This window comes from Hordeum vulgare, chromosome 2H, assembly GCF_904849725.1.
Source record: "Hordeum vulgare subsp. vulgare chromosome 2H, MorexV3_pseudomolecules_assembly, whole genome shotgun sequence".
Lineage (NCBI taxonomy): Eukaryota > Viridiplantae > Streptophyta > Magnoliopsida > Poales > Poaceae > Hordeum > Hordeum vulgare.
Genome location: NC_058519.1, coordinates 595,946,296 through 595,970,616, shown reverse-complemented (window position 1 = coordinate 595,970,616; position 24,321 = coordinate 595,946,296). Strand labels below are relative to the sequence as shown.

The following is a 24,321-nucleotide window of genomic DNA, read 5'->3' as shown; positions in this document are numbered from 1 at the left end:
GTGAACGATTACAACAAAAAATGATGCCGGTTGTAGCAAAAATTAACACGGTTGTAGCAAAAGTCAAACGCCGGTTGTAGCAAAAATTCAACGAACTCGAATTGCAACCAACCGTGGATGCAGCTTTTTCAATAAACAAAATGTGACAAAATGACAAACTTTGAATAAAAACTAAACGTGGTTACAGTAAATCTGAAAAAAAAAATTATATGACCTGACCAGTCAAGCACGCGCGCGCGAAAATGATGCATGACCCGCGCGAGACAGCGAACCACAGAAGCGTCGGTTCCGTCGGCGCGCGTCGAAGGAAAACGTTTCCCCTAAAGTAATGAGTCCAGCCCAAGCCAAAGTATGTGAGCGCGAGCTCGCTCCGCTCCGCCCCAAATTCCCCACCACCCAAACCAAATCCTCGCCCCAATGGCGCCACTGCTCTTCCAAACCCACACGGCCGCGCAAACCTTCGCGCCGAGCGCGCGCGGCGACCGCCGCCTCGCTCCCGCCACACCCCACGCCGTGGGCTTCCTCCGCGCCCTCTTCCCGGCCCGCCCGCCGCCGGCCAAGGCCGAGCTCCTCCGCCTCATCGCCGACCAGGGCCGCGGCCTCGAAACCCAGTCCGACCCCTCCAGGCTCGCGGACATCGTCTCGTGCATAGACGCCCTCGCTGCCTCCGCCCCAGGCGCCGACACCGTATCGGACGCCGCCAAGCTCTCTGGCACCTGGCGCCTCCTCTGGACGACCGAGCAGGAGCAGCTCTTCATCGTGCGCAACGCCCCGACGTTCCGCACCGCCGCCGGCGACGTGCTCCAGGTCATCGACGTTCCAGGTGGGGGCCTAAACAACGTCATCACCTTCCCGCCCTCCGGCGCGTTCGTCGTGAACGGCAGCATCGAGATCCAACCACCCCAGCGAGTAAATTTTCGGTAGGACATCTTAGCCTTTTCTCTTTGTGTGTATCAACTGCATTTCTTATTTCGTCAACTTCTGGTGAATTGAAGGCGTGAACGGTGCTATGCCCACGTTTTGTTTTGCAGGTTTACACGTGCTATGCTGAAGGGGGGCAATTGGGAGGTTCCCTTTCCGCCATTTGGGAAAGGATGGTGAGTGGACATGCTTTATCACTCGCTTAAGATCAGAAGACTTAAATTGTGTTCCACTGAAAGAAATTGTGAGAAAATAATAATAATGAAGAATTGAAGACACCACTTACAAATCTGGTGGTGAGAAAGGCTCCCGAATCCCTGATCATTTGCCCAATCTCCTCGGACATAACTGAATCTCGAAGTCAGAAATAGTGTCACCCCATCTTCCAAGAAGAAGAGAAACAATCCTCCTTTTTACTGATGCAGATCTTTTGTTGCCAAAGATTTCAAGAGGCTTGGCAAGGAGGTTTACACCAAACATGGAAAGAAGTTTACAAGAGGTTGGTGTGAGGATGAGATAAACAATGTTAGACTTGGAAATTATTCATTACGCATGGAGGCTTAGAATCTCTATGAGTTCCAATAGACTCATCTGATTCTTAGTCATACAAACTTTTCCGTAAGAAGAGGAGAGAAAGAATCTTCGCATGGAAGGCCGAATGCTTTATTGGGGAAATGATTAGCGGTCTCACATGGTATTGTCATGTTGCTAGACAAATCAACGAACTTGAGAAATGGGGATGGGCTAGGCATTACTGGATTTGGTTGGCCCGAGTCCAAGTCTGCTACATTGCCTATATTTATATATCCATGCAACTTTACAAATACAACTCAATTTATTCATCTAAATGAGATGGATATCTGAGTAAGATATGGGAGAATTCAAGATGATGATTTTCAGACTACAGGCAAGATGCGAAGATCAAAGGTTTTCTTGTCGTTCCTACCTTGTCTATATATTGTTAGGACATAGGACATGGGAGGAAAGCTTAATCAACGTTAACTTGGTTATCTCCGGCCATTGAGCTAGAAAATGCCAAGTTTAATGTCGTCCCTTGGGACCTTTTATTTATTTGTGCACCAGGTATTCTCAATACACTTGCTAAATTACTAATGAAGACCAAAAGGCTAAATACTTATATAATGTTAAACTGGCCTTGATCCTCCCCTCTACATATTACTGTTAACGATGTCAAACAAAATCTCTGCTAAAAGTGAAATTTCTTTGTTGGATCTCCAACATTTATTACAATTTATCAGATCTCTTTCGCTTTCCTGCAGTAACATTTTCCATTATCTCCATTTTCAGGTTTGATACTGTCTATTTGGACGATGAAATTCGTGTGGCGAAGGACATAAGGGGGGACTATTTAGTTGTTGAGCGTGCTCCATATTCTTGGAACGGATAGTTGCTACATTTTTGCTGGGTGCTTATCCACTTGCACTTCCTAATATGTGCGTAGAGACAAAACATTTGCAGGACCTCATAATTTCCGAGGAAGTCTTTATCATTTACTAGGCCCTTCCTTTTACTATACGACTAGCTGAATTGCTTGTGCAAGTATGCAGCTAGATACCACAATAGGTATGTATATGTTTGGAAATAGAGTTGTCGTTTCTTATGGTTGGAAATCAAGTTGTAAATCTTATGCAACTTCAGCACTTTAATTATATATCTGATTCAAATGTGTTATTGTCATTGGACCCACTAAAGTAGGCAGCGGATCTTCCTCTTTTATGAGATTTTTCCCTAGCATTTCAGAGTGAATGTGCATCCATCCATGTTAGCAATATGAACGGTATCATGCTTTCTATTGTAGTTCTACAGAAAGCAACTTTAGTCCGGTTTAGTTTCATTCAAACCATGAAAATTGGAGGTTAGAAAGAGCAAAAGTGTTTGGAAAAATAGATACGATGAAGACGCCAGGGGGCACTCTTGGAACAAGGATGCGGTAGGCGATCATACAAAGCTATCCGCATACATTTCATACTAGGTTTCAACAAACCGGTAGGCGATCATACAAAGCTATCCGCATATATTTCATACTAGGTTTCAACAAACCAGATGAATTACGTGCAAACCAGATGAAACGTGTCACTTCTAATGTCAGGATTGCTAAAAGGGCTTTATAGATTGACGTCCGATAAACTGAGAGAGCCTTAAGGCGATCTGGCCGGTCTCCTCCGACTCAAAAGTGTTTGTAGCTATCCTGATATTGCCCCTTCAGGTAGTTGGATATGCACGCATTTAAATTGGAATTGTTCTGATCCTAGATCCAATAGAAGTTTGGAGGTAAGAGGTACCGTGAGCAGATTTCTTTATTTGAGTCCTCGTAAAGCTCCCAAATGACATTTTCCTAAACAAGAAGCTCGATAATGACATGAAGACACTTTATTTTTTATTTTTATTGAAATCTCATTATACACAATTAATTTCATTATATTTACATTAATGAATACATGAAAATTAAAACAGAATTAAACTACATGATAAACAAGCCGTTGGATGAAGTAGGGCAGCAGTTAATGGGTCAAGTTTTGATACTGGTTCCTCAAAACAGCACTTTGACTCTATGGGGCATCTAGGGAATTTCTTCCATCAGCAAGAGTACCTTTGTTTCTCAACTTTAATGATTTTTTTTCTCCAGGAAGAGATCCAATGGAGACACTTGAGCATGTAGCTCAGAAGATTAGAACACGTGGCTAGGAACCACGGTGTCAAGGATTCAAATCCCTCCTCGCTCACAACCTTTCAAAGGGGGAAGCTGTCGGAGATATAACCCCACCGTATAACCTGCCATACTGGGCCGGGTCAAAACATAGAGAGGACAAGAGTGTGAACCAAAAGACTTATCCAGTAAGCCGTCAGATGGCCCAACGCCAAGGGACGGCAACTTAGGGCCCACAAGGTGGGAGACGCCAGAAGCTTTCCTAACTTGGGAGAGCAAGATAAAGTATAATTGTAATAGGGCACGGGTACTTGTTTCATCCAAACTTTATTGTAAACTCGAGGCCTCTACCTATATATATAAAGTAGTTTTTTCTTTTAAAAATCGTGAACAAATTTGGAAGCGCGGATAATTTTTTAAAGCACGAACATTTTTTGAATCTTGCGAACAAAGTTTTTAAAAAGAGAACAACTTTGAAAAACCCCGAATAACTTCGAAAGATCGAATAAAGTTTTAAAGCGCGAACATTTTTTGAATTCTGAGAACAAATTTTGAAACCAAGAACATTTTAAAAAAACATTAACCAATTTGAAAGCGCGAACAACTTTTTAAAGAACGAACATTTTTTAAATCTTGAGAACAAATTTTGAAACCGATAACATTTTTGGAAAAGCGAGAACAAATTTGGAAGCGCGGACAATTTTTTAAAGCACCAACATTTTTGAATATTGAGAACAAAATTTTGAAAAACCGCGAACAAATTCTTAAAACATGAACATTTTTGCATTTTGGGAAGAAACTCTTAAATTGAGAACAATTTTGAAAAATTGTGAACAAATTTGGAAGCGCCAACAATTTTTTAAAGCACGAAATTTTTTTCAACCTTGAGAACAAAATTTTGAAACGAAGAACAATTTTGAAAAACCCCGAACAAATTTGGAAGTGCGAACCAATTTTTAAAGCACGAACTTTTTTTGAATTTTGAGAACAAATTTCGAAACCGAGAACAATTTTGAAAAATCCTGAACAAATTTGGAAGCACGTACAATTTTTTAAAGGAATATTTTTTTTTGAATATTAACAACAATTTTTGAAACCGAGAACAAATTTGAACCTTAAGAACAAATTTATAACAAGTTTTCAATTTGTGAACAAATTTTGAAAAATAGAAACATTTTCAATAAAACAGGAACTTTTTTTATAGAAATGTGAAAACAAGATCATTTTTTCAAAACTGTCACCAGTTTATGAAAAAAAGAACATTTTTTGAAATATCGTGCAGTTTTTTGAATACGAGAACAATTCTTGATATATGAACTTTTTTTTATATATGAACATATTTTTGAAGAAGAATTTTATTTTAAATCACAAACATTTAAATATAAATTGTGAACAAAATTTTGAATACGAGAATATTTTTTGAAATTCAACAAAAATGTTAGAAAATGTCAAACAAAAAATAGGAAAAGGAGAAATGAGCAAAAGTGAAGAAAATAATGAATACGAAAACAATAACATTTTTGAAAAATAGCGAACATTTTTTTGAAATTATTGAACTTTATTTTTGAATCTCAAACACGTTTTAAATTTATAAATATTTTTGAAAAAACGGCAATTACTTAGAAATTAGGAAAATTTTATCACAGCAAAAAACATTCTCTGAATTTCAAGAACAATTTTAAAACATGAACTTACTTTAAAAAAATAACCATAGAAAAAAGAAAAAGAAACACATACAGAGAAAAGAAAAAAGAAAAAAAAAGGAAAAAACAAAACAGAAATAAGACAAAACCGTAACTGCGTGCAGAGGTAGATGGGCCGGCTGAGTTGGCCGTGCCCATGTGCGTTTGCCCGCCTATTTGACGCAATGACTCGAGAACACGAGGGCTGGTTTGGTTCGTAAGCGGCTTCTAAGGAATCAATCGTCCAGTCTCCCGTGTTTTGCCTCATCTCTCGCTTGATTGATCAAAAAAAGTCTCTAGTTCACACCTACGCCACCTCAGCCGCCCACCGTTTCTCACGAGACAGACCGACATCCCGCATGTGTACTACGCCCAAGCGGCTTTCGCTCGCCGATTAGATCACAGATAATCTCGCCTCTCCCCGTCCTAGCAGTCCCCTCTAAGCTCCAACCGATCTTCCTTTTCAAGTTTAGAATACACTAGACAGCGGGACAAGTTAGGTAATATTCGGCTTACTGTATCTGCTATCTAGTTTTCCCTAATTTCTTTCTAATAGCCAAAAACAATGAATTTGTGATATTAAGTTGTATTACATTAATCACTTTTCTTTCATTATTATTTGTTAACATGTTTTTTCAAATTCAAGATTAAGAGGACTCAAACAATTGAATATTTTTCAGTCAACATCTGGTCAGTCCACAACCAACAATAGCAACACAAATGGATCGCCTACCGGATCGGTAGGAGTACGAGCTAGTAATGCGCGTGTGGATTAATCCAAGATGACATTAATCCTTGTCGCAACCTTCAAGAAACAATTGAGGAGTTGCATGTGGATGCTAGAGATGCTGCTAGAAGCGAGTATTTTTCCATGGGACCATGCTGACCAATAGGTCATGTCTATGAACAAGATAAATTGGGAAACAAATGAGAAGCTTTCATGAAGAGTGGCACGAGTCACATCATTGGTTGGAATATAGTGTTGCTAAAAACCCACCTTCTGTTTTGATTGTTTTTTTGTTTAAGCAACCAAGAGCTCGAAACTATGGAATAAAAGCACATGCAAAAAAATTGTTTTAGTAATTGGAGAAAATGCTAATTCATCTTTTGAGACTGATGTTGGCAATGTTAATAGTGCTCATAATAGAGCTACAAGACATTGTAAAGATATTCAAAACCCAAGGGAAAATGTTGAACATGTATGGGCTGGTTCAGATAAGAAGGAGGAAGAGTATTTGGGTCGTCTAACTATTACGTTAGGTGTTGTGAGGTTCCTTTTATTCCAATCTCTTGCTCTTCGTGGACACGATGAGTTTGCGAACTCAAATAATAAGGGTAATTTCTTAGAGATGGTGTAATGGTATACAAATAAGGATGAAAATGTTGTTAAGTTTTTAGATTGCGCTCGAGGAATATTTTGTTTACTTATAGAGAAATACAAAAACATTTATGTAAAGCTTGTGGAGAAGAGGCTATGAAAGCCATTGTCAAGGATATTGGGGATAAGAAATCAAACTCCTTATTGAGATGCATCTAGCAAGGAGCAAATGGATGTGGCCTTGAGGTTTCTATGTCATGAATTAAAAAATTTATTGCTTCTTTGCCATGTAGTATGTTTGTATTTAGTTTGTTTCTATCTCATCTAGGTATTGGAACAGTCAAGGGGGGTTATTGAGAGGTTTCTTGTGATTAAATATGTTGCCAACACAACATCATCTTCATTGAACGCATCCTTGGATGCTATGTGTCTTAAACATGGCCTATCACTACAACAAAAGTGATAACTTGCGACGCTCATTCCGTGACGATTCAATGAAAAAACGTCACAATTTGCGAAATTAAGATGATTCCCTGACGTTGTTTCATTGAATCGTCACGGAATGTGCGTCACAGATTATCACATTTGTTGTAGTGTATCTATCCATAGAAATGTGGGTCCAAGGATACAATGGAACACCAATTATGAGAGGTGAATTCCTTGGGCTGCAAAGAAGGATATTGTTGATGTACGATGATAATCCTAACGATTTTTATATACATTGCTTTGCCCATCGGTTCAAGTTAGTGGTTGTTGCTGTTGCTAGGTGTTGTCCTTTTGTCGTGGATTTCTTTAGCTACACTTCTATGATTGTCAACAACGTTAATGGTTCATGTAAGCGTCATGATCAGTTAGCACAAGCACACCATGATGAGCTTGTGAAGAAATTCGAGATTGGATAAATTTTACAGGGAGAGGGAAGAACCAACAAACTAACCTTACAAGCCCGGTGATACTAGGTGGGGCTCACATAAAACCTTGTGTCGTCTTCATCACATGTGGTATGAAGTGCTAGAGGTATTGGAGAATATGTGTGTCGATGCCACCAACACATAAAAAACCACATCACGAGGTTTGATACGTCATATGAGTTTGTGTTTATACTGCATCTTATGATCAAATTATTGGAAAAAAACTAATGATCTATCAAAACACTTACCAAAAAGAACCATAATATTGTTCGTGCTATGGGCTTGATACAAACCACATTGTAGAAACTTAATGAGATGAGGCATCAGGGTTGGGATGAGTTATTTGAAGATGTAAAGGCCTTTTGTTTCCAACATAAAATCATTATTCCAAACATGATGGAAACATTAGCTATTAGGGGTCGTTCGAGAGGTCGCGGCGGCCAATTGGTAACTCACTTGCATTATTTCAACCATGAAATATTAAATGTGGTGCTTGACCAGATTATTATTGAGTTCAACAATCACTTTGCTGTGAAATCTACTCAACTATTGAGACTTATTGCTTGTCCTGACCCAAGAAATTCTTTTGCCAACTTCGATATAAATAATCTGGCTGAACTTGCTCAGATTAATGGTGTTGATTTCTCAGAATATGAGCGCAGAGTTCTTAGGGACCAACTTGAGACATTTGTCACTCAAGCTAGAACTGATACTAAGATTTTAATTTGCCTTGATCTAGGCCAGCTTGCAATGAAGATGGTTCAAACAGATAGGCACACACATTTTCGATTGGTATATCGTCTCATTGGACCGTCCTTGATTCTACCTGTCGCTACAACAACCGTAGAAAGAGCTTTCTCAGCTACGAGCATTGTCAAAACTGAGTTGCAAAATAAGATGAATGATGAATTGATGAATCATCGTCTGGTGTGCTATATTGAGCATGATGTATTTGTAACCATTGATGATATTAAGATTATACAGTGCTATCAAAAAGTGAGGAAACACAAGGGGCTACTACCTCGCGTACTTCGTGACAATGTTTTTTTTTTTTGCAAAATTTCATAAGAGCAATTGATTTAGTATATGTCCATTGTCTTAATTTTAAATACTTGATTTTATGTTTGCAGCTCCAAGTCCTTCTACTATTGCTGGTGAAGAAACAATGGCCTCGAATTAAGCAAGTGTTCATTAATTTGTTACCAAACACTTTGCAAAAAAAACTTTGTTAAATTATTATTTTTATCGCATTTACTCTCATGGTAATCTCTACTATTAAAGCAGGATCGAACGTCGTGATGGTTCAACCACGACAGATGGTTCGATCTCGCTAGCAGTTTGTGACAACCCGATGCCGACGTTCCAGAAGATTCCCCTCTCTTTCCGTTTTCGTCGTGTGTCTATTTATATTTTTCGCATCATCATCGCATCATGCGCATCATCAGCATTGCATTGGCATCTCCGTTGCCGTCAGTTTTCAAAACTTGCATTCGTTAGTAGTCGCCGGTTCTCGTCGTTGTCCGTTCCGAGCCCGACTGCACTCGCACGCGCCCGCGGCACCATCGAAACCCTGTTTTAAAAGTGTGCGTTAAACTTTCTCTGATCGGGTTGAGATTTGACGTGCGGTGCTATTTTAATATAGCTGGGCCGCCTGTCGAATTTCGTCGCGATCGAAGTCCATCTGGTACCCGAACGGTCGTCCGTAGCGGCACCGTATTCGGTCTACCGTCGGATGTTTGTCGGTGTTTTAAAATTCGTTGCCGCGCCGCCCGTTCTCTCTCTCGTCCCCGGATAACCACCCTACACGGCCACGTACCCGTTCCCGCGTTCGGAATCGTCCGAATCCAACCCCGCGGTTGGATCCGGAACGCGATTCCGGTTAACCGAGCCCCTCTTTTCTCTATAAATAGACCCCCGTGCATTTTAGACAGCCCTCCTCGTTTTCCGTGCACCCCTCCTAACCCTAACCGCGCAGCCCCACCTCCAGCCTCCTCCTCGCGCCGCCGGGCCCGAAACGCCGCCGCCGCCCGTTCTGCCCCTGCTCTCCTCCCGAGCGAGCCGCCGCCGTGCTAGCGCAGCAACCCCGTCGCGTCGCCTCCCGTCGGCGCCCGAGACGCCGCCGGAACCACCGGGGTAGGAGCTGCCGCCGGAGGGCCGGCTCACCTCTGCCAGCCGCCGGCCCCGCTCAGCTTAGCCGGCTCCTCTCGTCGCCCGAACCTCTGCCAGCCGCCGCCTCGGATCCCTCTTCGCAGCCACGCCGACGGTCAGATCCGACCGATTCCGGCCGGATCCGTTGCCCCAAGCGCCGGCGAGCCCTCATCCCCGTCCTGCCTGCTCGCGTCTTCCCCGCCAGCCTCGTCATCCCGCCGCCGATCCCGGTAGCAGTCGCCGCCCAAGCCTCGCGGCCTCCCTCCAAGCAGCGACGGGAGGCAGACGAGGGCAACGCCCGCTCGAGCGCTCCGCCTGGGCCTCCTCCGCCTGGGCCCCGAGCCGGCCCAGGGTCGCCAGATCCTCGCCCCGGCCCAGAGCGCCCTACAGCGCTAGCTCGGGCAGGCCGGCCTCCCTCCAGGCCGAGCAGGCTCCTTCGGCCTCCTCCAGGCCCAAGCCTCGCCTCCCTTCCCAACCGGCCCAAGGGCCTCTGGTGAGACCCCTCCCCCCAGCCTATTTTTTTCGCCCTGTGCATAATTTTGTTAGGATGCGCCTGGTAGGCCCAATAGGCAATTTAGGGTTTTTCCGAATTTAGTTCTTTTCAGGAAAATAGACGTATATTTAGATGCCCGTAACTTTTTATCCGTTGGTCTGATCGAGACGTGTAATATATGGTTTTTGGGTAGTTTCACGCGTAGATTACGTTATTGCAACTTGCATATTTATTTGACATCGTTTAACGCGCCGTATGCCTAGAATCGTGTGCTGCCTATAATGTTTTTGCCCGTAGTTTATTTTTCGCGCGTGTCCGGTTTGCCCGAATGCCGTTTTAGAAATGTCCATGTTTTAGGGACTATTTTTCCGTGTATTTTAGAGCGGTCATTTGTATTTTTGCGTGTAGAAATTTGCCGCTAGTTTATTTTCCCGTTTATAGGTTATTTTCTCGCATTTATGTGTGGCATTATATTTGTGTTGCAACCCCACATATTTTATATGTTTTCGGGGTAGAAAAAATCCATGTGATTTTTCTGTGCAATTAGTTTTAGCTTATGAGGAAGTTAGTTCGCGAGATATTTTGCTAAGTTGCCCTTTTGTTTAATTCGTAGGATTTATTCCGTGCCTCGTTTGAATTAGTTGTCAACTAGGGAGTTCTTCTTAGATGTTTTGTTTAGCCCCTGGTATTTTTGGTTGCAATAGAAATGCGTGTTTAGGTGTGGTTTGCTTGCTCTCAAGTTGCTAGAAACAGTGCTGTTTTAGAGTAGCTGAAATATTTCTAAGTCTGGAATCTGTTATATTTTGTTGCTGTCTTGTCTTGCTTGTATCTTGTGATGTGTAGCTCTTTTGAGGTTGGTCCAATGGAGTTAGTTGTACCCCTTGTGTTTCTCTATCATGCTGTAAAGTTTCATGCCATTTGGAGTCCTGTAGCTATAGGTTTTGCTGCTGTCAATATTGCTTCAGATCGAAAACTGCACTTTCATGAGGTGTAATTTTCACTAAGTCTGAAATAGTGTGTGGGAAGCCATTTTGTGACTTCTTTCCCTAGTGTTTCTTGCTGCCATGCTAGTTGTTGTTAGTTGTTTGTAGTAGTGATTCTTTCCCTCTTCCGTGCCATGCCTTGCTTGAGTTTATCGGAGTAGTGTAGCTCGTAGTTGTGGGGCGTAGAAAATGCTATGTGGCTGATTTTGGCAGATTGTAGTGTTTTCTTGTTTTGCTTGTAGATGTTGAACCGTAGCTCCGTTTTGATCGAGTCCTATATGAAACTTGCTTATAATCTCGTGTAGTTTCATTTTCTCTTGCTGTTTGTATGTTTTGAAGTGCTCGTGACCGGCGTTGCACACATTTTGCATTCATGCCATCATATCTTGCGGTGCTTATAACTTTTGATCCGTAGCTCCGTTGGAGATGTTCTTTATGTGTAAATTGCTTGCCTTGACGCGTAGAATCACGTGAATTTGTTTTTTTTGCTGTTTAACAACTAATTAAATTTGTTAGTTCAGATCTGGACAGAATTGTAAATTAACATGTGAGGTCGTTTCGGAGATGCTATATGTCATTTCCGACCTCATTTAAAATGCCTAGATAGGTAGTTTAATTTCCGCTTCACCTCTTGCATGTTTGACAACATTAATATTGCCGTGTAGATAACCGGGAGTGAACTAAATAATTCCTATGTGGAGTTTCGTCAATATGCAACCCGTTGCATATTGAACTTCACTTAATGTGTAGTGTTTGTTTGTGTGATTTGTCATGCCGTGACTTGCATGTATTCAGCTGTTCATGCATCATTTGTGTTGTGCATCGTGTGGTGAATTCCGTGTGTTGATTTGTGTTTCCGGTTTGCTTCGTCTCGATAGAGTTCCGCAAGCGTGTCAGATGTGAGGACCCGTTCGACTACGTCGGTTCGTCTGCTTCACGGAGGCATTCTTCTTCCAATCGGGATCTCAGGCAAGATGATCATTTCCCCAGATACCATTACTATCATTGCCATGCTAGTTTTACCGTTGCTACCGTTGATGTCTCGTTGCCTACCACATGTTAAATATCAGCCTCTCAACAATGCCATGATTACCTTCAACCTGTTCAACCTAGCAAACCACTGATTGGCTATCTTATTGCTTGCTTAACCCTGTGTTAGCGTTGCTAGTTGCAGGTGCAGATGCTTCCATGTGATAAGATGGGTTCCTTGTTATATCACCATATTTAAATGCTATTTAATTTAATGCACCTATATACTTGGTAAAAGGTGGAAGGCTCGGCCTTTCTAGCCTGGTGTTTTGTTCCACCTTTGCCCCCTTAGTTTCCGGCTACCGGTGTTATGTTCCATAAATGAGCGCTCCTAACACGATCGGGGTTGTTATGGGGACCCCCTTGATAATTCGTTTTAGATTAAAGCTGGTCTGGCAAGGCCCAACATTGGTACTACATTTGCCTAATCACCTAATAAAATTGCATAGGGACTTTCCAGACCCCGAGGATAATTTAATCAACCCCCCCTCCCAGGCCAGTGCTCCGCATGAGTGTTGGTCCACCCACCTAGAAGTCGGCGGTGCCACCTCGGGGCAACTCGAGGTTTGGCTACCGTCCACTATGCATAGACGGTGTGTCCTGAGAACGAGATACGCGGCTCCTATCGGGTTCGTCGACACACCGGGTGGCCTTGCTGGATTAGTTTTACCTTTGACGAGATATCTTGTGCATCGGGATTCCGGTGATGCTTTGGGTAATCTCAGAGTTGAGGTTTTCCACTAGGGAATCCAACGAGATCGCGAGCTTCGTGATTGAGGATTTCTATGCGGCTTGTGGTAATTTGTGATGGACTAGTTGGAGCACCCCTGCAAGGTTAAATCTTTTCGGAAAGCCGTGCCCGCGATTATGTGGCAACGTGGAAACTTTGTTTAACACTGGTTCTAGATAACTTGAAGTTAACTTAATTAAAATATGCCAACTGCATGCGTAACCGTGACTGTCTCTTTCGTGAGTTCCTTCTCCGATCGAGGACACGGTGGGGTTATGTCTGACGTAGGTAGGTGTTCAGGATCATTCATTTGATCATCAGTAGTTCACGTCCGTTATGCGTAGATCTTCCCCCTCTTGTTTCTTGTACTCGTAAGTTAGCAACCAAATATATGCTTAGCCGCTGCTTCAACCTCACCACTTAACCATACCTCACCCATTAAGCTTTGCTAGTCTTGATACCTTTGGAAACGAGATTGCTGAGTCCCCTGTGGCTCACAGATTACTACAACACCAGTTGCAGGTACAGGTAAAGGTTACTTGACGTGAGCGCGTTGATTGTTCATTTGGAGTTGCTTCTTCTTCTTCTGCTTCTTCTTCTTCGATCTAGGATGGGTTCCAGGCCGGCAGCCTGGGATAGCAAGGATGGACGTCGTTCTTATTTTTCTCATTTGTTTTCGTCCGTAGTCGGACCCTGCTCTTACTCTTGATGATTATGTAATGTACTGATGTGACTCTGATGTAACTTGTGGCGAGTGTAAGCCAACTCTATATATATCTCTTCTTTTCAGTACATGTACTTGTGACGATATCCATTCTTGCGACACGACGAGATGCGTTTCTATCCCTGACGAGGCCTTCGTGCCAAATTGAGGATAGGGTCGCATCTTGGGCGTGACACAGTTCCACCGTTCCACCGATTTTTTCCCATCCCTTCATAAACCGATTGATTAAATACAGAAAAACCCGGTTCACACGGTTCGGTGATACTTTTCCCACGAGGCCACGATCGATCAAACTGCCTTCTCTCCACGCGAGCCCCACGATGCAGGGCGACTGGACCGTGGAGGTATCTCGCATTCGATCCCCTCGGTCGGGTTAGGGTCCCCGAGGCGCTCTCCTGTGGCCCGTGGGACCTCGAGCAGCCGTCGCCGCCACTCCTCGCGGTGGCGCTGGTGTTCGCCGCCGGGTCGGCCGCAAAGGAGCAGGCGACAATGGACCCGGCGGGGGCCGGGGAGATCTGCCGTACCTCACGCCCGTCTCCTCCGGCCAGCCTCCGCCCGCAACCTCCCCCTCCCGTTTTCAGAAGGGAAGGGAAGGGAAGAGAAGAGGGAGAGAGAGCAAGTGAGGCGACGACCATGGCGCTCGCAGATCCGTCGGCCCCGTCGTCCGTCCTTGGCTGCGCGTGATTCTTCTTAGCGGCGTGATGGGGTGCCTGCTCCGCGCCCACGCCATGGCCGGCTCAGGACGCCGCCCTCCCCCCTGCGTGCTTCTTCGCGGGACGCAGCCATCGACCTCGGACCACACCGCCGCCGCCATGGATGCACATGTCTCCTCCCCCGGCCCATGTTCTGCTTCTTCTTATTCAACACTAATTTGAACAGGGCAAATTCCACTGGTTTTATGTATTGTACCGCTACTATGCTAGCTGTCCAAGTAGGATGGATGGGTTATACATATTGGTTCTTTTCACCAGGGAATATGACTAATTTGATTGGAGAATCCTCACTGAAACATGCGCATGTATTCAGCCGCGTAGCCATGGCCGGAGGAATCGCCCCTTTCGTTCTGTTACCTGTGGGAGGACCCAAGGCTAGCTGTGTGTGGTTCCAATGTTAGGTTCAGAAAATTCACGAATTGTTTTGCTGAATGTAAGGGCCAAAGTTGTAATACTGATGGCTATGGATGGATGGATGCTTTGGCAAAAGCAAGGCCAGATGCCACTGCATACCAGAACTACCGAGCCACAATTTGTCTGACATTCATTTGTATCCCCGTTCATTTGTCCATTGCTTGTATCCCCATTCATTTGTCCATGGCTCCTCCTTCATATCACCTGACATAAACATCTTTCTGCCTGCAAATTTAGGTACTGCACTACTGATACTATGAGTATATGATTAATTCTTCTTCTATCTGTGTATATTGCCTGGCAGAATATTATGCTTCGACTTGGAATGTTTGTTCATGCAGAACGATAACTAAATTGTTTTTTTGACATATCTATATGCTGAATTAGACCTTAATGGCTCCGCTGAGTGTCGTGTCGCAGGCCATGGAATATGCATGATGAGCACCTCGTGGAGAGACAAGCAGGACCACCACCTTATCAACTTCATTGGTGCGTTCCTGGCCGCCAACTCGTATCGCCTAAACTTCCTGTCGATATCTCCTGTAAGCGCCTCTTCCTGCCCTGCAAATCATAAGTTGCAAATTGCTTCTATGGTGTGTTCAGAAAAAAAAGTGATCAAGCAGGTGTATTCCAGGGCTTCATCTTCAACAATGGGGGGCTATCAGTTGCTTTCATCTTTGAGACAAACTGGGACTGCGGGAATGGAGCTGCTGTTTTAGCAGGTGCGACACTCTTCCCTGCCATGTCTTACAACAGCATGCTGCTATGGTGTTTGTTCGCGGTAACGATCGTAACGGTGGCTCCACTGTTGGAATGATTCCTGTTGTAGGGTGAATGCGCTGAAGAGGCAGTACAAAAATCTCTACATCTTTGTTGTCGTCCCCACGGTGGAGCAAATCGAATCGTTTAATCAGTCTTATTTCAAGTAAGCACCCAATATGTATTTTGGTAGTGCTGGGTTATGTTAGTTGGGTCATTGTTACTCATGTGTGCCATAACCAAGGTATGGCATGGAGCTTGGCTGCCCTACATTTGTGCCTGTTAACGATTCAGAGATGGGATTTGAGATGATGCTCAAGATTGCTCATGCCCGTGGAGGTAAACATCTAACTTCATTTGACTCATGATCAAGTCCTAAGCTGCAAGCATCTGACAAATCAACACTTGTTTTTCGTTCAGTATGCAAGCAGCAGGACATTATCTCAACAATGAGGAATGAGGTACTTTCACATGCTTCCATATCTGTTGCTCCACTATCTGTAGCTCTCTAAGCGATTTCTTGCCTGTGTCTGTAGCGGGAGCAAGCAGTTCAGTCCATGGATGCCTATATACGAGTGCTCACCTCTATTCCTGGTATTGATGATCACGATGCCAATATGGTGTGTACTGAACTATCTTTTATCCTAATATGTAACTGGATGATCTCTTGGCTACTGGTGTTGTTGGAGCCATTGAGATGCACAATGCTTCGTCGCTCCCACACAAGAAGAGATTGAGCTCGGTCGTCTCTCCCAACAGCGAGAAGAGATTGAGCAAAAGAAGCAGCAGATCATGGAGGAGGACCAATGTCACAATGCCCTCAATTGTTCGAGACAAGAGATTAATGACCCTTCTCATGACGAGGATCTTGAAGAAGATGCACAGCATGACAGTACCCCCTACTGGAAACGGCGAGTGCTGCGGTCGGAGAAAGCGCACGGGGCAAGCTTGCAAAGGGAGCGTTCGTTGGAGGATAAGCTAGGGGAATATCTCAAGAAATTTCAGCCAGAAACACTGGCAGGGGAATTCTCTGCCATGTTAAAACGGGCCGATTATTTCTTGCACCTGATTCTCCAAAGTGCCCCCATTGTGATTGCTCATCAGGTCTGCCGTTAGTGCTTTTCCACACCTTTTCCAACTTCCCCTTAAATTTGATGATATATGGTAATAATAATAACAATTTATTTCTTCTTTTCAGGATGTCGAGTTACGGTACCGCTACATTTTTAATCACTTTCCGACACTTGCGGATGAGGTCAATGCCTTTGCCATTGATTTTTCCGCTCCATATAGTGCACTGCTCTTTAATCCTGAAATTAATTTGTATTTTTGTCTGGTTCACAATTTGTTTTCAGGATGTTATTGGTAAAACAGACCATGAGATATTGTCAGGAGAGGGTATAGATGAGATGAATAAGGTCAAGAGAGAGGTTATGGCCAAGGGTATACCGATTAAGAGAGAGTTTTTATTTAACACTCCATTGTTCGGACCAAAGACCTTTGTGGTATACATCGAACCGGTTTTCAGTAAAATAGGGGAAACAATCGGTGTGAATTATGTTGCACTGGACATAACAGACTAGGTGATTTGTTATATTCATTTCTATCATATTCATGTTTCTTCAATTTCCATTCTTTCAAAATCTAGAGAATAATAAGATATTATTATGGTCTCAGTATTATTTCAAGACTGATTATGTGTTTTTGTTTCCCTTGTTTCTTGTGCACAATGGTACACCTTTTTCTTTAGTGAAAATATCATCGTCATCCTTGTTGGTTTCCATTAATAAATAACATCGTCATCCTTGCTGGTCTTCATGAATAAAATAGCATCGCCATCCATGTTGGCCTCCATGAATAAAATAGTGTCCCAATCCTTGTTGGTCTCTATGATTTCTTCTTTGATAGTGCGCATGAAAAGTATTGTGCAGTGATCTCACAAACTGTTATTTGAGTTTGAGGGTATTTTCCGCATGAGCTAAGATACCATTTTCATTTGAAAATAAATTTCTTCGAACTGAATCTCATTTCATGTCGTTCTACATTGAATTACATTTTATTCCACGCTTCTGAACTGCGTCTACTTCCTTGAACTTCAGGTCAAAACAAGAAAAAAAATGGCAAACATAAGGGTGAGGGAAGCTGTTCAAAAAGCCAAGGAAACAGAGCATAGCAGATCACCTAATATTACAGGTTTGCATGGTGTACATTTTACTCTAGCATTGACTTATTGCATTTTGATTCAGAATTACACTGAGTACTTCCACTTGTCAACAATGCAGAGGACACACCGCAAGCAAAACAAATATTAGCCACAATGTCACATGAGATCGGATCTCCCCTTTCAGAAGTCCTTAGGATAGCCGAGCTTCTTGCAACTACCAAACTGGGTCAAGAACAGCATCAGTTGCTAGAGCTTATGTTATCCTCTGAAAATGATGTGTTACAATCGATCGATGGCATCCTTGGTCTCTCCAAAGTGGAATCAGGTATTTCAAAGAATATGGTATTTAAGAGAAATCCTTGTTAGGAAATGGACTATTAGGCTATCTATGCAGGGCTGCGGGTAGGGATCCCGGGCATTTTTGTACTTTGGAAGGCGCTTAATGATGCGTTGTTCCTTTAATTAGTTACACTAGCAAAAGAGCCCGTGCGTTGCAACGGGAGAATGCAAGGCCTGAGAATCGGACTCGAAGGCATAGATATTCTAATGGTGCAGTATTATCGAACATGTCAAATATGTACCCTTAGGATCCTTGTGCATGTCAGATAGCATTACAGATTTTTGTTCACGTTTAACTCACTTTTCTTCTTCTTACTCCATCCATTATCTTTGTCTCCCTTGCTTGGGTATCTAGGAACATCAAAAATACAGTATAGCTTAGAATTTATCGAGATGCATTGAATCCTTTAACAAAGGACCACATCACTGTAATGAGAAAAACTCATGCAGTCAACCTTGTCATCTCATCTGCATTAACTAAAGTGTGAATCAAATCCTCTAGTTCAGTTGTAACCATAAAAGTAAAACAGAACTGTAACGGAGCAAAACTAAGACTCATTAACTGATGGAAGTTTACTCGGATTTCCATTTTTGTGGAATCGTTGTTGGACTAACAAAATAGCAAACAATAGTAGCTAGCTTTCCCGAGAAAATATCAAAACCGCAATCTGCACCAATTACCGAGGAGAAAATTGAAAATTTGCCACTTTCAATATATGGGTTCTTAAAATTGTCATTTTCAAGATTGGCTTCGCACATTTGCCACTCAGCTCGTTGGCTCCTTGATTATCATGCCACTTTCCTCCTACTTTTGATTTTCATTTTCCTTTAACATTTATAAGCATTGGAAAAGACCAAACCAGCCCTGATGCATATACACGTACTATCCAAATTTCAGTTGACACTTTGAAGCGGAGGACAGCGTACCGACCACCTAGAATACCGGGTGATCTCGTCAATGCAGACTGCTTCACCGATCTCCTTGACGCATAGTGTCGCAGATTGTCTAGAGTCTAGACGTCGCATGCCGCGGATATTCTCAGCGTCCCGAGCAGGACGACGGGCTGTGCAACTATGGCGCGCGCGGAGACGGCGCGAGCAGCAAGCAGCCTAGTGGCGCCGGCGGGGGCTGCTTCAGTAGCCACTCTTATCGACATCCTCAAGTAGTTGTGTGTTGTTCTCCAATTCTGTGCTAGCTGAACTTCAGAGGAGACCAGAACCTGTAGCCGCGGGCTGGCTCGAGTGCCCGCGGTGGGCCTCATCGGCCGTGTAGTAGGCTCTCCTCACGAGCTCCTCGCGGAAGATGGCGTGCCGCGACTGCGCGCCGGCGAGCACGGCGGCCGCGACCATGGGAGCGGCGGGGCCGGCTCCCTCACGCCCCGCCATGGCGACGTGGGCCCGTCTCGCGGACGGCGGCCTTCGGCAGGGGCACGGGAGGGCTCCCCCTTGGTCGGAGGCGCGCGCGAAGGAGAGGGAGGGCGGGGTCCGGCACCGGGTCGCCTGCAGCTCGTCGGCGAAGGCCGGGGCGCCGCGGGTGTTAGAGCATATATCTCCATATGTGGTTTTGGTAATTAATGACAATTCCTATGGACTAATGGTTGCCTTAAGTTACATTTATAGGATTTGTCCATAGGCACTTCTTGAAGTCCATCTGTTGGGTTCAAGGAGTTTATATGATGACCAAGATGGTATTCAAGGTATTATCCAAAGAATGGTCATAGAGACACATGGTTGATCAAGATCTCAGACAAAGAGTAAATCAAGATGATCAACACACAAAGCGTACAAGATGTACCGAGAGGGATCAAGTGATCCCATGGTATGGTAAGCATTGTCCATTACGTGTTTGTGTACTAACCCATGGTCTTCGTGAGAGTTCTATGTGGGGGTCATAGAGACACATGGTTGATCAAGATCTCACACAAAGAGTAAATCAAGATGATCAACACACAAAGCGTACAAGATGTACCGAGAGGGATCAAGTGATCCCATGGTATGGTAAGCATTGTCCATTACGTGTTTGTGTACTAACCCATGGTCTTCGTGAGAGTTCTATGTGGGGGTTAGGTGTGTTTCCATGGGCTTGCGTCAAAGGGAAGATCTCATACAACCCATGAAGTATGACGTCAAGTTGTGATCGTCATCAAGATTGCAATGTGCAAGTTCAAGTGGATCAGCACGAAGATATCATGCTTGAAGCTTGCCGTCCATTGAGGTGGCAATGGACTTGTGAAGATATGCTGAAGAGTGTCTCACCCATAGTGAGTATGGGGGAGCAATCAACTAGTCTTCATCAAGCCAACGCAATCAAGAAAGGTGGTCCATCTTGAGGAAGCCAAGATCATCATCATCTAGCTCAACAGGACGAGGTGCAAGGTATAGGTTTGCCCTTGATAGGTTTTCTGTTTAGGATAGATTGCTGTACTATCAGGGGGGGCTCTCAAGTGAGTAGCTTGATCGTATCGTTTGTTGAGAGCTCAAACCATTTGCATCCTTGCATCCTACTTCTTGGTTCTTGTTTGGTGTTTCTCTTTGTGAGTTTTAGAGCTTATGGTCATCTTCGTGACAAGCTCGAGTTCATCGAAAACGGAGTCCATATGCATCTACTATGATGTTTTCGATGTTGGAGTTTTTGCCGGTTCTTCATTCATAGAGGTCTCACATCTCTATATCATTGGCATTTTCATATCTGCATGGTCTTAAGATTTCCAACAAGCTTGGGTTTGCTCGATTCGGAGCTCGTATGCGAAAGTTATGGCTGTTTCAGTGGCGAGTAGTAGTACCGCTAGACCTAGCGGTAGTACCGCTAGAGTTGGCGGTAGTACCGCTGGCCCTAGCGGTAGTACCGCTAGAGCTGGCGGTAGTACCGCTGTCCCAGCGGTAGTACCGCCCCTGGCCAGCTGTAGTACCGCTCCAAGTTTTTAGTACCGTCATCTTTGCGCTTGTACTGCGTCGGACAATTTTTGCGAAGGCTTTCTTGGCGGTGGTTGGCCCGGTAGTATCTTTGCGCTACCATGGGCTCAGCGGTAGTACCGCTGCAGCCAGCGGTAGTACCGCCGGAGGGTCAACGGTAGTACCGCTGCAGCCAGCGGTAGTACCGCTGGGCTCGGGCTGTAAGTGGGGGTAACGGTCTGATTTCTTCCCCCACTATATAAAGGGGGTCTTCTTCCCCCTTGGCCTCATCTATCCGTTGAGCTCTTGTTCTACCTCCATTGTTGACATTCTTAGATCTTGCTTACTCTCAATCCCTCCAATGATTCTTGCTTGTTCTTGAGGGAAAAGAGAGAGGAGATCTAGATCCACATCTCCACCAATCACTTTCTCCTCTATGTGAGGGGAACCCCTTGGATCTTGATCTTGGAGTTCTTTGTGAGCTCCTTGTTCTTCCTCTCATATTTTCTCCATAGCTTTTGTTGTTGTGGAGGGATTTGAGTGTGAGGGACTTGACCACTTCGTGTGTTCTTGCCATTGCATTAGTTGCATCGGTTTGAGTTCTCCACGGTGATACGTGGAAGTGAAGTTTGAGAAGCTTATTACCTTTGGTACTTAGTACCCTAGATATTGTTCTTCATGGATGCTTTGGCGTCCTAGAAGCTTGGTGGAGTCTCGGAGCTCAATCATTGTGGTGTGAAGCTCCGGGCAAGCGTCGGGGTCTCCAATTAGGTTGTGGAGATTGCCCCGAGCAATTTGTACGGGTATCGGTAACCGCCCCCAAGGGTTGCCACGTGTACGGGTTCGGTGACCGCCCCCAAGGTTTGCCATTTGTACGGGTTCGGTGACCGCCCTCAAGGATCCCTTAGTGGAATCACGGCATCTTGCATTGTGCAAGGGCGTGAGGAGATTACGGTGGCCTTAGTGGCATCTTGGGGAGCATTGTGCCTCCACACCGCTCTAACTGAGATTAGCATCCGCAAGGGTGTGAACTTCGGGATACAACATCGTCTCCCCATGACTCGGTTATCTCTTACCCGAACCCTTTACTTATGCACTTTACTTTGTGATAGACATATTGTTTATTGTAATATATCTTGCTATCACTTAGTTGTTTATCTTGCTTAGCATAAGTTGTTGGTGCACATAGGTGAGCCTAGTTGTTTGTAGGTTTTTGTGCTTGACATATTAAACGTTAATTTTATTCCGTATTTGTTCAAGCCTAAACCTTAATTATTTTAAAGCGCATATTCACCCCCCCTCTAGGCGACATCCACGTCCTTTCAGCGGGGAAGGAGCTCGAGCGCGGCGGGGAGCTGCGGCGTCGAGAGGCGGTGGTGGGGGCGGCACTTGACGGAGCAGGTGACCGCCGCCGGCATGGCTGCTGGTTGGCTTAGCGAGCTGGGGTTTGGCAAGGGGAGTTGGTGGAGATTGAAGAAAGAGGCCCCTGGACTGCGGGTTAGTTTGGATTAAATATAGGGTGGTTTGTGTAAAATGTAAAAAACGATTCGTTCTTTGACTTAAATCCGGACTGCGGGTTGATTTTAGGAAACGTCGGGGGCTTTTTGAAAATGCCGTGGTGGGTTTTCCGACGGAAGCAATAGCCGCTTTATTATTAGGTATAGATTGTTGTGTTTCCTAGATAGCTCCGACTGGCTCAGCGCATAACTAACTTGGCAATTGGTTGATAATTAGTACTGATTCAGTTCTTATAATGCAAAGCCACGACAACACTGGTTGATTCATGCATATATACATATAGTATGTAGTACTCCTTCCCTCCCGAATTACTTGTCCTATAAATGGATAGAAATGAATGTATCTAAAACAAAAAATACATCTAGATATATCCATTTCTGCGACAAGTAATTCCGGATGGAGCGAGTAATATTTTTGACTATTTTTAATTTGGCATAGGGCCACATATATATTAGTTATGTGTAGCAAATAAGTCAAGAACTATGTTTCCGGATAGAGATGAGTTTTAGGTACCGTTTCGGAAATAATCTCAAAAGTCGGCATGTGCATTATTATTTGTTTCTCTAATTATCTATGTATCTTATATGTGTTGAACACGCTTGAGATCTGAAGTAGATTTTCCCTACCTTTATTATTTCAGGAGTTATCAAACTACAATCTGCGATATTTAGGCCAAGGGAAGTAGTTGAACATGTACTCCAAACTGCTTCTTCATTTATGAAGAAGGAGCTGACTCTTGAAGGGCGCATAGGTGATGATGTTCCATCGGAGGTACTGACAATAATCCATCTTTTGTTCCATACTTTTTGTCTGTATTGTTCAGGTCTGTTAATGTATATGCAAGTTGACTTCAATTGCCTTAAAAATAATATTTACGAACTATTAAGTAGGAGAGATCTTTCGAGGTTGAGGTATCCAACTGACTTACAATTTACAAATGATATCTTCAAGTTCAGCTATGTTTTTTCAATGCCTGTATAGGTCATCGGTGATGCGCTAAAGATTCAGGAAATTCTGACAAACTTGATTAGGTAAGCTTTTATTTCATTTATTTTAAGGCATACTGTCCTTCTTAAGAGGTTTGTTAAAGATAATACTCCCTCCATTTCTGTATACAAGCACAGTGATGCTCCTAACAATGGGCAAAACTCCTGTACCAGAACTTTCAGTGAGTACTACATCGGCCTGACTACTGAAATACCAGCTCCTGGAGAAGGGCAAAGATGGTCCAGGGCTGAAGCATGGGTAGTATAGGCCAAAGAATGTGGTTTACAGTTTCCTTATTGTTCTGTAAGATCTGATAAGGTGCTATCCAATTGTGTCCAGTTATACACATTCACAAGTTGCTTATCAGTCTATCAGTTATGTACTATTTTGGATAATTTTGGAAACAGATCAGAGGCTTGTTTCCAGGTGTGAGCATTTTTGTACTATTTTTATCAATTTGTATGATACCATTATTCCGGTTTTAGTAATCTTGTTAGACATAGTAGGATATTTATATTGTTTTTGTCATGCACATTTACCTTGATTTTCTTAGGCAAGGAAGAAGGTGGCTGGAGCATCATACTATAGTAGGCTTAGTTCTTTTAATATATTCCAAAGGTAGGAGGACTCATGCAGACCGTGGAAAATTCGACCTACTCATGACCACAAAATATATTTATTGTGGTTCAGGTTTAGTCCAACCCTTGTCTGATGGTAGAGGGCCTAGAGCCTAGAGGCTGAGCCGATGGTCGATGGTTAAGCAAATGTGTTGCAGAGCCATGTCACAAAGGAGGGGATAGATGGAGATGAAGAACTTTGTAGCTGCCTTGCCATTCTATCATTTTTCGCGGCACCTATTTTTGGTGTTCAATAAAGTAATTTCCTATGTCAATCGAGAAAACGCAAATGATCAAATTAGTTTGCAAGT

The 24,321-nt window shown here is 43.7% G+C and overlaps 1 protein-coding gene and 1 pseudogene across 1 annotated transcript; both read left to right on the top strand.

Moving 5' to 3' along the window:
- The first annotated feature begins 335 nt into the window (after positions 1–335).
- LOC123427562 (probable plastid-lipid-associated protein 11, chloroplastic) lies at positions 336–2,619 on the top strand. Its single transcript, XM_045111643.1, has 3 exons — positions 336–920; positions 1,032–1,097; positions 2,230–2,619. The coding sequence occupies exons 1-3, from the start codon at positions 418–420 to the stop codon at positions 2,327–2,329; spliced, it is 669 nt and encodes a 222-aa protein (XP_044967578.1). The 5' UTR covers positions 336–417; the 3' UTR covers positions 2,330–2,619.
- An 11,689-nt stretch (positions 2,620–14,308) lies between these two features.
- LOC123428695 lies at positions 14,309–23,825 on the top strand (annotated as a pseudogene).
- Positions 23,826–24,321: the final 496 nt, after the last annotated feature.